The sequence below is a fragment of the Cucumis sativus genome, chromosome 3 (assembly GCF_000004075.3).
Source record: "Cucumis sativus cultivar 9930 chromosome 3, Cucumber_9930_V3, whole genome shotgun sequence".
Taxonomy (NCBI): domain Eukaryota; kingdom Viridiplantae; phylum Streptophyta; class Magnoliopsida; order Cucurbitales; family Cucurbitaceae; genus Cucumis; species Cucumis sativus.
The window spans coordinates 38254726-38267835 of record NC_026657.2 but is presented as its reverse complement, the minus strand read 5'-3'; the positions used below and the strand labels follow the sequence as shown (position 1 = coordinate 38267835).

The window sequence follows — 13110 nt, the reverse complement described above, 5'->3', positions numbered from 1 at the left end:
AGGGAAACCCACGACATCTCGCCACATCTTTCATGTGTGCCGCCGTCAATCCAGGTGAGGAATAAAAAAATATTTTTGCTAAAAAAATTTAAATCGTTTTAGATTTAATTACATATTAATTTTGTCTGAACCATTGGATTAACTTCGTTTCAATTTGACTGTCATTAATTTCATTGAATCATGAACCATTTCGATTTGACTGTCATAAAATACCTTGACCATTTGACTGTTTTATGTGACCGTTACATTATTACCCGACCATTGATAGCTTCCCCCTATCCACTATATATGTACCCACCTCTCTTCTCACTTTATACACCACAAACACTTTAAGCTCTCTCATTTCTCTCGGCTCCTCCTTTTCTGTTTACTTTACCAAATTACGTTTTCTTTTAGTTTTCCAAGCAAACAAGTATCTATAGAGCGTTGGTATACCGGTTGGTTCCAATGCAGTTCATACCAACAATTTAGAGGTTGTTTTTATCACGGGGGCGATGAGGCACTTGATATTTGTTTGTACATTCGACTATAGTCGCGAAACATCTTAAAGAGAGCGAGAGCGAGATATGTGACTCAACCAGTTTATTAATTACGTGTTTTGCAGGTTTTATTACCACGACAATTAGCTCCATCGAAGTATAACAACAAACTGAGCCAACTTCCAACTCATAAAATAAGTTGATCTAATATTAATTATTCTTTTCGTTTTATTTACACTCTAGATGACATCGTCATTATACTGGCCTCTACGAGATTTTGAAGGAACATGTCACTGCCATCGAATTGTAAAAAACATCAGTGGATCAACTACTCCTCGTTCAACCTTCTCGACATTGCTATTAGGCATTTCATGTTAGAAATGCCTAATAGCAATCGATGAACGTAAAAAGGGGTACGAGAACCCTCCCTTTTGAATCCAAGGGTCACAATCCAACTGTGTAAGCTTAACAATCCCCAAATTTCCACCAAAAACCATGTTTGAACATACCCCTTGGCTGTAGGTTGTTTATCCAAGCATAAGACAGATTACTACCTAAACATGTATATACAAAAATCTTGCAACATAAAACTTTTACGTGAATCTTCATCCAATGTCCAAATTAATTAATAAACAAATCAATGTGTTTTTTAATATATTGTTATTAAGGGTAGTGTGACCTGGGGTTGTTCAAACATCTCGAAAATATATATACGAGTGTGTATGTTCGTCTCATATTAAAAGTTAAAGTCTCAAGTGCTAGGTTGCATGTCCTTAAGTTTGATATCTACCAAAGGAGTAATAATTAGGCAAGCTAATTGGCTAGAAACATAAAGCCTTAGGGACTACACCTAAACATATATGTTGTAACTACACTTGTCCTAAGAAAACTTTAGAGGATGCATCTCAAGGGTAAGCAACGACCATCGTACTAATTTAAGAATCAAGTGTGTTTGAGTCAACATCGCATAAGTACAAGTTATCTTGGAGTTCACATACTTTCACAGGCTCAAAATAACCATGATCATGGTCCAATACCTCGACAAAATTTGTGCATTGACAATCACCAACATAGTTTTATCACAAATTTGAACAAGTTAATTCAACAATTAAAACCAACCAAACTCGAGTATTTTATGAAGGGATCAAATTTGTTATCAATAATAAACGTTTGGATTGATCAATAAATTTTCAACTTAAACAAGTACATCAAACCCAAATAAACATCTCGACTCCATTCCAAAAACATATACGACATTGATCGTGTGACACTTTATGATTGAATAATTGATAGTTCATACACTGCAAAAAGTAAATATCTTTAACAATATACTACCATTTTTCAAATATAGGAAAACATGAACCTAACATATTTCCAAAACATGATAAAACTTTATACACAAATTTCTACGAGTATGCAGTGCATTAATAGATACCAACAAACATCGTGAATGAAATTTGAAATTTTGCTATTTTGTAAATATATCTTTCTTCCAATTTTTTTTTACTAAACCCAACTTCTTCATTTAATTCCCTCTCATGGATGTACAAATGGGCCTAAGACAAGATTATTGGGCCCAAACTTGTAGGCCCAAATGTAAAAACGGGCCAAGGGTTTGGTAATAATTATCCGGAACATTCGAAATCCATTTTGGTTTTCTCTTTTTTTTTTGTCGCCATCATAATACACCAAAAAAAGCCACAGCTAATTCCTTTCTTTCTTCTTTTCCTTTTGGTTTGGTTTTTGCAATTTTTGCAATTCCCATTTTCTTTCCCACTGCGGCTCCAAACAAACGCAGCTACTGTACGTATCTTTCAAAAGGAAAAAAAAAAAAAAAACCATTCGCTCACTCAAATGTGAAACAAACAAGACGCATACATGAACTGAATTCAATTCTATAAACAATAAACCCTACATCGATTGATTGATTGATTTTCTGTGTTTTTTATTCTATTTACGGATCCTAATCTTCAAATATGGAACCGCCGGCAATGGACGAGCAATCGAACGACGCGGAAGGTCCGGGTGATGACCCTATGGTTCCATCTCCTTCTCCGGCTCCGCCAGCAACGGCGGAAACTCAATCGCAAGAAGGAAGAGGGGAGGAGGATGAAGAGGAGGTTAAGAATGAAGACGATGAGTTGATTGCCAGGGCTCATAAGTTGATGGACAAGGTTACTGCTTCGTATGATAACCCTAACCCTACCTTTCTTCATGCTCTTGCGACACTTCTTGAGACTCAAGAATCCAGGTTTGTGTTTATTGTTGTTTTGAATTTGTAACGTTATGATAGTTCGAATATGGTGTTTTAAACGCTTTTTAGTGTGGAGTTTGAATTGAAATGGTCTCTGGAAGGGAAACGTTTAATGTTTTCTTCGTTGTGTTTTGGTTGTTTGTTTGTTTTTCCTTTTAGTTTGTGTATGTGTTGTTGATTTTTGGGGTGGGAGAGGCGTTTCGCGCCACGAGGCATTGCTGTTTCTATCAATTATAAAACTCAAGGTTCCTATGTAACTTTAAAACTGCAGAACTTATGCCAACCTTAGCCTTAATAGATACTACTACGTTGATATTGACGAACTTCGGTATACTACATGGGTAGATTTTCTTTCCCCCATTTCTCTCTACTGGAGTCCCAGAGTTGATCACTAGAATAGAAAGAGCGTTAAGGATCAACGAAGCATTGAGGAGATTAAAACATAATGGACTGGGCCACATCACTGGGAAATTTTTTCAAATGGTGGAGTCCAGTGTTTGCTATTGTTCCTGGTTTCTAATTCAACAAGTCGGAGGAATTTTGAATTTCAGAACTTGAAAAAGTTGATGATAATGACAGGGTGTGTTATAAATGGTGTATGGTTTGTAGTTTTTCTCATTCATATAAATTTTAATCTAAACTTAATATGGTGAGGCGGGAGGCCTTGTATAAGCCGTTGTTCGTTTTGATGAATGTTTGGGTGCATTTGTTTTGTTCGAAGTTCTCATTAGCTGGCTTCATCATTGGCAATACCTCATTAGATTGTATGTGTTGTTTATTTCTTTCGGCATATTTTATGATATACTGTTGCATGATATTGTCTGTTCTAAATGAATTTTATTACACACACAATAATGCAGATACATGGCAGAGAATGGTCATTCTTCTAGTAATGGTCGTGGATCTCATAGTATTGGAAGGCTAGGAAATGTACTCCGGGTAACCAAAAATTTGAATTTATCCAACTTTTTTTTTTTTAATCTATTTATGTTGTTAGGTGGTTTGGGAAAACATTCAATTCTACCATATTTACGGTTTTTTTGGTGATTGATGGGGAGTATAGAAGATAGGTTTATGTTGTTATTCTTAGTTCATTGACTTTTACTTATTCTGACCTTTTTTTGCCACCCTGTAGGAGAACGATGAATTTTTTGAATTGATTTCCTCAAAGTTCCTTTCAGACACTAGATACTCATCCTCTATACAGGCTGCTGCTGCAAGGCTTCTTTTAAGTTGTTCATTGACTTGGACGGTAAACTCTCTCTCTCTCACAACACACACGCACTTGCACACACACAAAATCTTATCTTGTAGTTATTTGTTGAGTTTACTCAATGTGATTAGACCTGTACATGTTTGCAGTATCCTCATGTTTTTGAGGAAGATGTTTTGGAAAACATTAAAAAATGGGTGATGGAGGAAGCCGGGAAATCTTCTGCTGAGGATCGGAACTGGAAACCTGAGCTAGGAGGGAAGGACGTTTCAGATTCTGAAATGTTAAAGACATATTCCACCGGACTCCTTGCTGTATGCTTGGCTGGGTATGGCATATCTGCAACTCTGTTCACCATTTTTGTTAATACGCTTGTTCATTTTGCAAAATATAATATATCAGTGTTTTTTTTTCTAATTTTCTCAGTGGAAGTCAATTGGTGGAAGACGTTTTCACTGCTAGATTATCTGCAAAACTTATGCGTTTTCTTCGTATTCGTGTTCTTGGAGATGTGAGTCAAAAAGATGGTAATCATTTATTAGATGCAAAAAATGCTTCTAGTGCTAGTGGCATCAAAGTTAGAGATGAAAGCCGAGTGAGGGTACGACAAGTTTTGGAAACATCTCATTTAGATGATTCAAGAACGACAGATGAAAGATCCGTAGACGATCAAGTTTTTGATAGGGATAATGAGAGAGGCCTAAGTAGGTTGGCACCACCAGAACAATGTTGGGTTGGTGAAGAAGGACCTGATGGATTGGCTCCTAGGTCTGATGGATATGAGGTGGATGTAGAAGGTGAAGAAAGATGGCATGGTTTAGATTTTCGAGATGGGAGGACTAAACATGGTGACATTGATGACAATGCTAGAGATGACTCTACAAGACGCAAAATGAGCCGTAGCAGATCCAGAGGGAAAGGAAGAGTACATGAAGGTGCTCTTGAGATTGATCATGCCCTCACTTCGCCAATTTCTGGTAATAGAGGGCGGAGTGGTAGAGAAAGGAGTTCATTTAAAAATCTGGATGTTAAAAAAGTATCTGATGCTAGTAGGACATCTGGCAGGACAAATTGTGATATTTCTTCTGTGGAACGCGATGATAATGATGATTGCTTCCAAGATTGTAGAGTTGGATCAAAAGATATTTCTGAGCTAGTAAAGAAAGCTGTTTCTGCCGCAGAAGCTGAAGCGAGAGCAGTTGGTGCGCCTTTAGAAGCCATAAAAGCAGCTGGTGATTCTGCAGCTGAGGTTGTTAAGAGTGCTGCTTTTGAGGTATATGCTCTATTTCTCTGTCTCTTTCTCTCGCCAGTTCCATTCTTCACGCCAACGCAGGAAAATTTAAAATCTTTTGTCCTTCACTTCTGACATATACGCTTCTTTATTATGTAGGAATTTAAAACTTCTAATGATGAAGAGGCTGCATTTTTGGCTGCTTCTAAAGCTGTGACTACTGTGATTGATGCTGCCAATGCTGTGGAGGTTTCCAGGTTTGTGATTCTTTGTTGCACATGATATACGGAAAGGAATGCATTGCACTTTCTCGTTTCCCATGCTTTTATAATGTTTCACACTATGTGGCCTAAAAATGTGCCGATAAATTGGTACAGGAGCCAGAATGATGCAAATGTTAGTTCAGACGATCCAGGTACCACAGTAAAAGAAATGAATGAGCAAACTGAAGAATTTTCCATCCCTAGTTTTGAATCCCTCACACAACTGAGAGAAAAATATTGTATTCAATGTCTTGAGATTCTTGGGGAATATGTTGAGGTTCTTGGGCCTGTATTGCGTGAAAAGGGTGTAGATGTATGTCTTACTCTACTTCAGAGGAGTTCCAAGCAAAGCGAAACATCAAATACTGAAATGCTATTGCCAGAAGTGATGAAATTAATATGTGCTTTGGCTGCTCATCGTAAGTTTGCAGCACTTTTTGTCGATCGGGGTGGTATGCAGAAACTCCTAGCAGTTCCCAGAGTTACTCATACATTTTTTGGGCTCTCTTCCTGTTTATTCACAATTGGTTCCCTGCAGGTAGTATTGAGGCTAAATATTCTCAATTGCATCAGTTTTTGTGTTAAATTTTTATGCTGTGCCCATTATTTTATCTCACTTGCAAGACTTTCTTTCTGTGCAGGGAATAATGGAACGGGTCTGTGCCCTTCCTCCAGAAGTTGTTTATCAGGTGGTTGAGTTAGCTATCCAGCTTCTTGAGTGCCAACAAGATCAGGCAATTAAGAACGCTGCCTTATTTTTTGCTGCTGCTTTTGTGTTCAGAGCTGTTCTTGATGCATTTGACGCTCAAGATAGCCTGCAGAAATTACTCGGGCTTTTGAATGATGCTGCATCTGTGAGGTCTGGAGTGAATTCTGGTGGGGCTTTAGGCCTTTCTAATACAGGATCGTTGCGAAATGATCGGTCACCTACTGAAGCACTTACATCTTCTAGAAAGCAAATAGCCTACCATACCTGTGTGGCGTTACGTCAATATTTCAGAGCTCATCTCCTTTTGCTCGTGGAATCTATTCGTCCTAATAAAAGTAGTCGAAGTGCGGCTCGAAATGCTTCCAGTGCAAGGGCAGCATACAAACCACTTGATATTAGCAACGAGGCTATGGATACTGTTCTTCTCCTTTTACAGAAGGATCGGAAGCTTGGTGCTGCATTCGTAAGAACTCGTTGGCCTGCTGCTGAGAAGTTCTTAAACTGTAATGGGCATATAACCATGTTGGAGTTGTGTCAGGTACTACTATCTAAAATTTTCCTTTCTTATCTTAAAAAAAAAAAAAACTCCTTTCTTTAGTTTTTATCTTTTTCCAGACTTTTTCTAACTTTTGGTCTTGGCTTTGTAGGCCCCTCCTGTGGATCGTTACTTGCACGATTTACTTCAATATGCACTGGGTGTTCTTCATATTGTAACGTTAGTGCCTAACAGCCGGAAAATGATTGTGAATGCCACATTGAGCAACAATCGTGTTGGCGTAGCTGTCATTTTGGATGCAGCAAGTATTGCTAGTAATTTTGTTGTCCCAGAGGTGATGGCCAGTCTTACTCTCTTTCTCTCTCTTCTTTGGCCTCCTTTTCTTTTTCTCTTTCTTTCTTTCTTTTAAAATAATTACATTGCAAAGGCTGGAAACCGAACTTTAATTGAGATAGGGGTTTGGCGATTTCTTGGTCATCTAATGGTTTTAAATTGCTGCCTAAAAATCTTTGCAGATTATCCAGCCGGCTTTGAATGTGTTGATCAATCTTGTTTGCCCTCCACCATCAATCAGCAATAAACCACCTGTAGTCATGCAAGGATCGCAAGCTATATCTTCCCAGACCTCTAGTACTCCTGTTGTCGAGAGTAGAGATAGAAATGCAGAACGTGTTGTCTCAGATCGAGCTGGTTACTCGACTGGTCAAGGAGATCAGAGAGAACGCAATGGGGATTCTAGCATTGTAGATCGAGGCAATACTTCAGTAACTGGTCAGGCTACTAGCAATAATTCTCAGAATCCTGTTGCAACAACGTCAGGATTGGTTGGGGATCGTCGAATATCTTTGGGTGCAGGAGCTGGCTGTGCTGGTCTTGCTGCACAATTGGAGCAAGGGTATCGTCAGGCCAGGGAGTCAGTCCGTGCTAACAATGGTATAAAGGTTCTTTTGCATCTCCTCCAACCAAGGATCTATCTGCCTCCTGCAGCTCTTGATTGTCTCCGTGCTCTTGCATGTCGGGTCTTGCTTGGCTTAGCCAGAGACGATACAATAGCACACATATTGACAAAACTTCAGGTACAGTTTGTTCATCTTATAGCCATTTGCTAATAATGTGTGTTTCCTTTGCATGCTAGTATCGTAGTATCCAAGTCAAAATTTGACCCCATCTGATTGAACAACAAAAAAGTTACTTCAACTAGAATTGACATCTTGATTCCCGAGGAAAATATTCCCTGAAAAATTTCAGAGGAGTTGGCCAGAATCTATGATATGCAAGGATCACATGCCATTCTTTTTTTTTTTAAGTTCAAAACACTTCGGTGGTTGAAATTTTACTGGGTTTGGTTTGAGTTTTGGTCTGTGATTCTATTGACAATGCAAAGAAGAAGTATGGGCCAAAACTACAGGCTAATGAGGACTGGACTCGACAATAAGGTAGAAAAGTTGAGAAAACAGATACATGGAGGAAGAACAGGGCAAAAAAAATCCGTGGAGTTAAGAAGATCAAGGCTTTGCTAAGGCAGGAAAGAAGAAATTAGATGCTGGAATTTTGTGCTTGCCACCAAGGATCATCTGCCAAATTGTGCTTTCATTTTAATAGTAGTCTCGTTTACACATCTTTTTACTCTTAATAATGACTGCTAGATCCAGTTTCTTTTTCTGATATGGATAGTCTTATGAATAAATGATTCTCCCATTTTCTGTCACCTCAATAAATACATAATGATAATACTGAACTTCATTTTTCTTGTTATGCAAGTGCCTAGTTTAACTAATTCTACAATTCTATATTTTGAAGTCTCACATTGCTTTTCTGAACTCTGCTGTATCACAATTTGGTTTGCAGGTGGGGAAAAAATTATCGGAACTAATTCGAGATTCAGGTAGCCAGATTTCAGGAACTGAGCAAGGTAGATGGCAAGCTGAGCTTTCTCAGGTTGCAATTGAGCTGATTTCTGTAAGTACCTTTATCTTCACACTATGCCAGTATTTGGACTTTTATTTTCATTTCACTCTTCATTTCATTGAGAGGAATTTCTCCATACTGAAATCTATGGTGTATTGTGTGAGGAGGTAAAACTGAGGTTGTGCATTATGTGCCATTCTGTTTGCGTTTGATTTATAAGACTAAATATTGATGAACATAGCTTTTGAATGGAGATCGGGCATGCATACAACTTAACTTCATACACGGAATGTTTCATACCAAATTAATAATCATCGTTTCTTCCCTATTATTCTTCTTCTTTCGCTTGTTTGGACTTCTTTATTTAGCTCATTGTATATTTCTTTTGTATATTGAGTTCTTATCTTATTATTAATAAAGAAGTTTGTCTCCGTTTCAAAAAAAATAATCATCGTTTCTTTATTTGTTTAGAAAGTTGTTTTTCCTATTAACAACCAAGAGGAACTGATTATATCCATCTATAATGGACAGATTGTGACAAATTCTGGGCGGGCCAGTGCTCTGGCAGCTAGTGATGCTGCTACCCCAACTTTGAGACGGATAGAAAGAGCCGCCATAGCTGCTGCAACACCTATAACTTACCATTCCAGGTAGTTGCTGATTTATTTTGAATATGGATTTTGTGCTGTGGGTTATAAAAAAACTTTGTGATTGTGTGGTATTTCACTTATTTGGCTTTCTCACGTGCTTTAGGGAACTTCTTCTCCTAATTCACGAGCATCTTCTGGCATCTGGATTAAGCAAAGCTGCCTATGCACTGCTGAAAGAGGCTGAGTTGACACCTTTGCCTCATTTAGCCGCTCCATCATCTCTTGCATACCAAGCTTCCAAGCTAGAGACACCCTCAACCCAACTGCAGTGGCCGTGTGGTCGATCCCCATGTGGATTTCTGACTGATAAATCTAAGCTGTCTTCACGAGAAGAAGATGCAAGTATGAAATGCGATTATAATATGTCTTGTCCAAGGAAAAAGCCCTTGGTTTTCACTCCTTTTACGCATTCAAAATCTCTACCTAAATCCCTGGAATCTTCTTCCTCAGCAGTTAGAAAAGTTTCTAGTACTTCAAAACAATCTGCTGCACCTTTATCCTCAAACGAAACAACCCCAAGCATTGATACAGAGTCTCAATGTAAAACACCCATTATATTGCCAATGAAGCGGAAGTTGTCTGAGTTGAAGGATACTGGCACTGTACTGTCCTCGAAACGACTTCACTCTAATGAGTCTGGACTCCGTTCTCCTATTTGTCCTACACCTATTTCCTCTCGCAAGAGTAGTCTAATTACAGATGTTGGGTTTTCTACCCCAAGCACCACTAACATGAGAGATCAGCTTGGACGACCGGCACCTGGGGGTTTTTGGACGGATTGTTTGGATGAAAACCAAGGTAGTACTCAAATTGGTTTGGTCACACCATCATCGCATCCTGGGAATCTTAATGACCCACAACCTAGCAATAGCGAGAGGATAACTCTGGACTCCCTTGTTGTTCAGTATCTAAAACACCAGCATCGCCAATGTCCAACACCGATAACTACTCTTCCACCATTATCTCTTTTGCAGCCTCACGTTTGTCCTGAACCAAAACGAAGCCTTGATGCACCATGGAATGTAACATCTCGCCTTGGCTCACGTGAATTTAGAAGTATATATGGTGGTGTTCATGGAAATCGCAGGGACCGCCAGTTTGTATACAGCAGGTTTAGGCCCTGGCGTACTTGTCGGGATGATGCCAGTGCACTTTTGACCTGTCTTACTTTCCTGGGGGATTCAAGAATTGCTGTTGGCAGCCACTCAGGGGAGGTCAAGATATTCGATTCCAATAGCAGCAGCATATTAGAGAGTTGCACCAGCCATCAGTCTCCTTTAACCATAATGGAGTCGTTTACTTCTGACGACACTCAGCTTGTGCTTTCATCTAGCTCCTTGGACGTAAGGTTATGGGATGCTTCATCCATTTCTGGTGGGCCGATGCATTCGTTCGAAGGATGCAAGGCTGCAAGGTTTAGCAATGCTGGTAACATTTTTGCTGCAATGGCATCCGAGCCTGCTCGAAGAGAAATACTCTTGTACGATATTCAAACCTGCCAACTGGAATTGAAACTATCGGACACCAACGTCAGCTCTGCAGGTCGAGGGCATGCTTATTCTCATGTACACTTCAGCCCTTCAGATACAATGTTGCTCTGGAATGGAGTTTTATGGGATCGACGTGGACCGGGACCTGTCCATCGTTTCGATCAGTTTACTGATTATGGTGGTGGTGGTTTTCATCCAGCTGGCAATGAGGTAAGCTGAACTCTCTCCTACTTCTTTGGTTTTGCTATTAATTTTGTAGTTTACATTAACATTGGAATAGCTTCAATTGGTCCTTGCAAATTGATTTTATTTTTTAAAAAAGTTTTTCTCTTAGCATTTCTTTTATAAATTATGAAAATATATCTTCGCCTTGTCTCTTTTCCTACACGAAATTTGTAATTATTATTCAAACAATTTTAATGAGAAATTAAATATAAAAAATTTAGATTTCAATTGCTCGAGCTGCGTTATTGTTGCACTCTGTATGATATCCATTTCTTTGGTGGAGGAATTTGCGCCATTTCTTTCATGATTCTAATATAATGTGGAAAAACTATTTCATATATGAATTGCAAGTTTCCCTTCTCTTCTTCTTGATATCTTTGGCTTTGTTGTAGGTTATTATTAATTCCGAGGTTTGGGATCTTCGGAAGTTTAGGCTTCTCCGCAGCGTACCTTCGCTCGACCAAACTGCGATAACATTCAATGCGAGTGGCGACGTAATTTATGCAATCTTGAGGAGAAATCTCGAGGATGTAATGTCAGCTGTTCATACCCGTCGTGTCAAACATCCGCTCTTCGCTGCGTTTCGGACCATCGATGCAGTGAACTATTCAGACATTGCTACTATCCCTCTAGATCGTTGTGTTCTAGACTTCACAACAGAGAAAACGGATTCCTTCGTTGGTTTGATCACAATGGATGATCAAGATGAGATGTTTTCTTCAGCAAGGGTCTATGAAATTGGTCGAAGAAGGCCGACCGACGACGACTCTGATCCTGATGATGCTGAGAGCGAGGAAGACGAAGATGAAGACGACGACGATGACGATAGTTTGGATCCAATTTTGGGACCTGATATTGATGGGGATGGTGAGAGTGATTCAGATGATATGAGTAATGACGACGACGATAGTGTGAGCGATCTCGACGACGACGATGTTGATTTTGTGATTGACGATGTTGATTTCGAGGGGGGACCTGGAATTTTGGATATATTGCCAGAAGAGGACGATGAAGATGATGATAGTCAATTGCTTGAGTCTTTTAGCAGTGAGGACGACGAGGATTTTGTCAATAGCGGATATGGATTTTAATAACATTTTAAGGGATAATCAAAACAATCATCAGGTCAACCTGGATGTATTTATTTAATTTTTAGTAACTTTTTTAGTCCAAAATATCTTTATTTTTAACAATTTAGTTAGATAAAAAGAAATTTAAAAAAAAAAAAAAAAGGAGAAGTTCTACCTCATTTTCAATCCCTTTTGTTTCCCTTTGTTTTCCCCTTCATTTATTAATTATTTTCTAGACTTTTTGTTCTTCCTTGAGCATAACCAATTGGCGTTTCCTTTCCCTCTCTCTATTTGATTGTTTTTTGGGGAAAATCTGTTCTGTTTTTGTTTCTATGTATGATGTAGGAGTGCAATCAAAAATCAAACTGAATCCAAACAATCTATTTGTTCATAAAAATGAACATCTTAGTCTCCTTAGGTCTTTAGTTCTTTTAATATAGAAATAGACATCTTGGTTTGTTGAGTTTTCGTTGGTAAAATAAATTAAAATTGAACCCAATGAAAGGTTACATATGCCCTTTATATATATATGAACTTTTAACGTTTGAGAAAATACAAAATGTTGAATTTTAAATTGAAAATAGGAAAAAGTAACCTGCAAATAAATTATTTTAATAAAATTAAAAGAAAAAATGTGGAAGATTGAAAACGAAAACAATTTTAAATAAAACCAATCCCTTAGTTGTGTTATTTATTTGTGTTCAAGGACAATAGAGTATCCACCCAGTCTTAAGTACAAGTTCTGGTTTTAGTTTTTCAGTTTTCTTAGATTGAAACCATTTATGCCACGTTTTGTTAAATCTATAGAAACGAATTTAACTTTTGAAGAAGGTATGAAGAACTAAATTCTAATTCTTTTCACAAAAAAATTATGAGCTAAATTTGTAATTTATTTTCAATTAATGAAAGTCAAAACAGAAGTTCTCTTTTGGGGCTATCGGTCAATCTTAATAGGTTATTACACCTGTGTATTGAAAAAATAACTATGAAAAAACTCAAAAATAACCGTGAAAAAACTCAAGGAGACGTTTAGACCACTCCGTGTTTAACATAATGATTATCATAATCTAGAATTAAGATTTTTTTTTCTTTATTTCTCCTATTTCTCCCTTCCTCCTTTTC

General features: G+C 38.1%; 1 protein-coding gene across 1 annotated transcript; it reads left to right on the top strand.

Annotated features, from left to right (window-relative positions):
* The first annotated feature begins 2198 nt into the window (after positions 1-2198).
* On the top strand, positions 2199-12225 carry LOC101214457 (DDB1- and CUL4-associated factor homolog 1). Its single transcript, XM_011654208.2, has 14 exons — positions 2199-2730; positions 3594-3672; positions 3869-3985; positions 4096-4274; positions 4373-5219; positions 5337-5434; positions 5555-5978; positions 6082-6687; positions 6797-6979; positions 7161-7721; positions 8494-8604; positions 9085-9203; positions 9307-10903; positions 11311-12225. Exons 1-14 carry the CDS (start codon positions 2456-2458, stop codon positions 12007-12009), a joined length of 5895 nt encoding a protein of 1964 aa, XP_011652510.1. The 5' UTR covers positions 2199-2455; the 3' UTR covers positions 12010-12225.
* Positions 12226-13110: the final 885 nt, after the last annotated feature.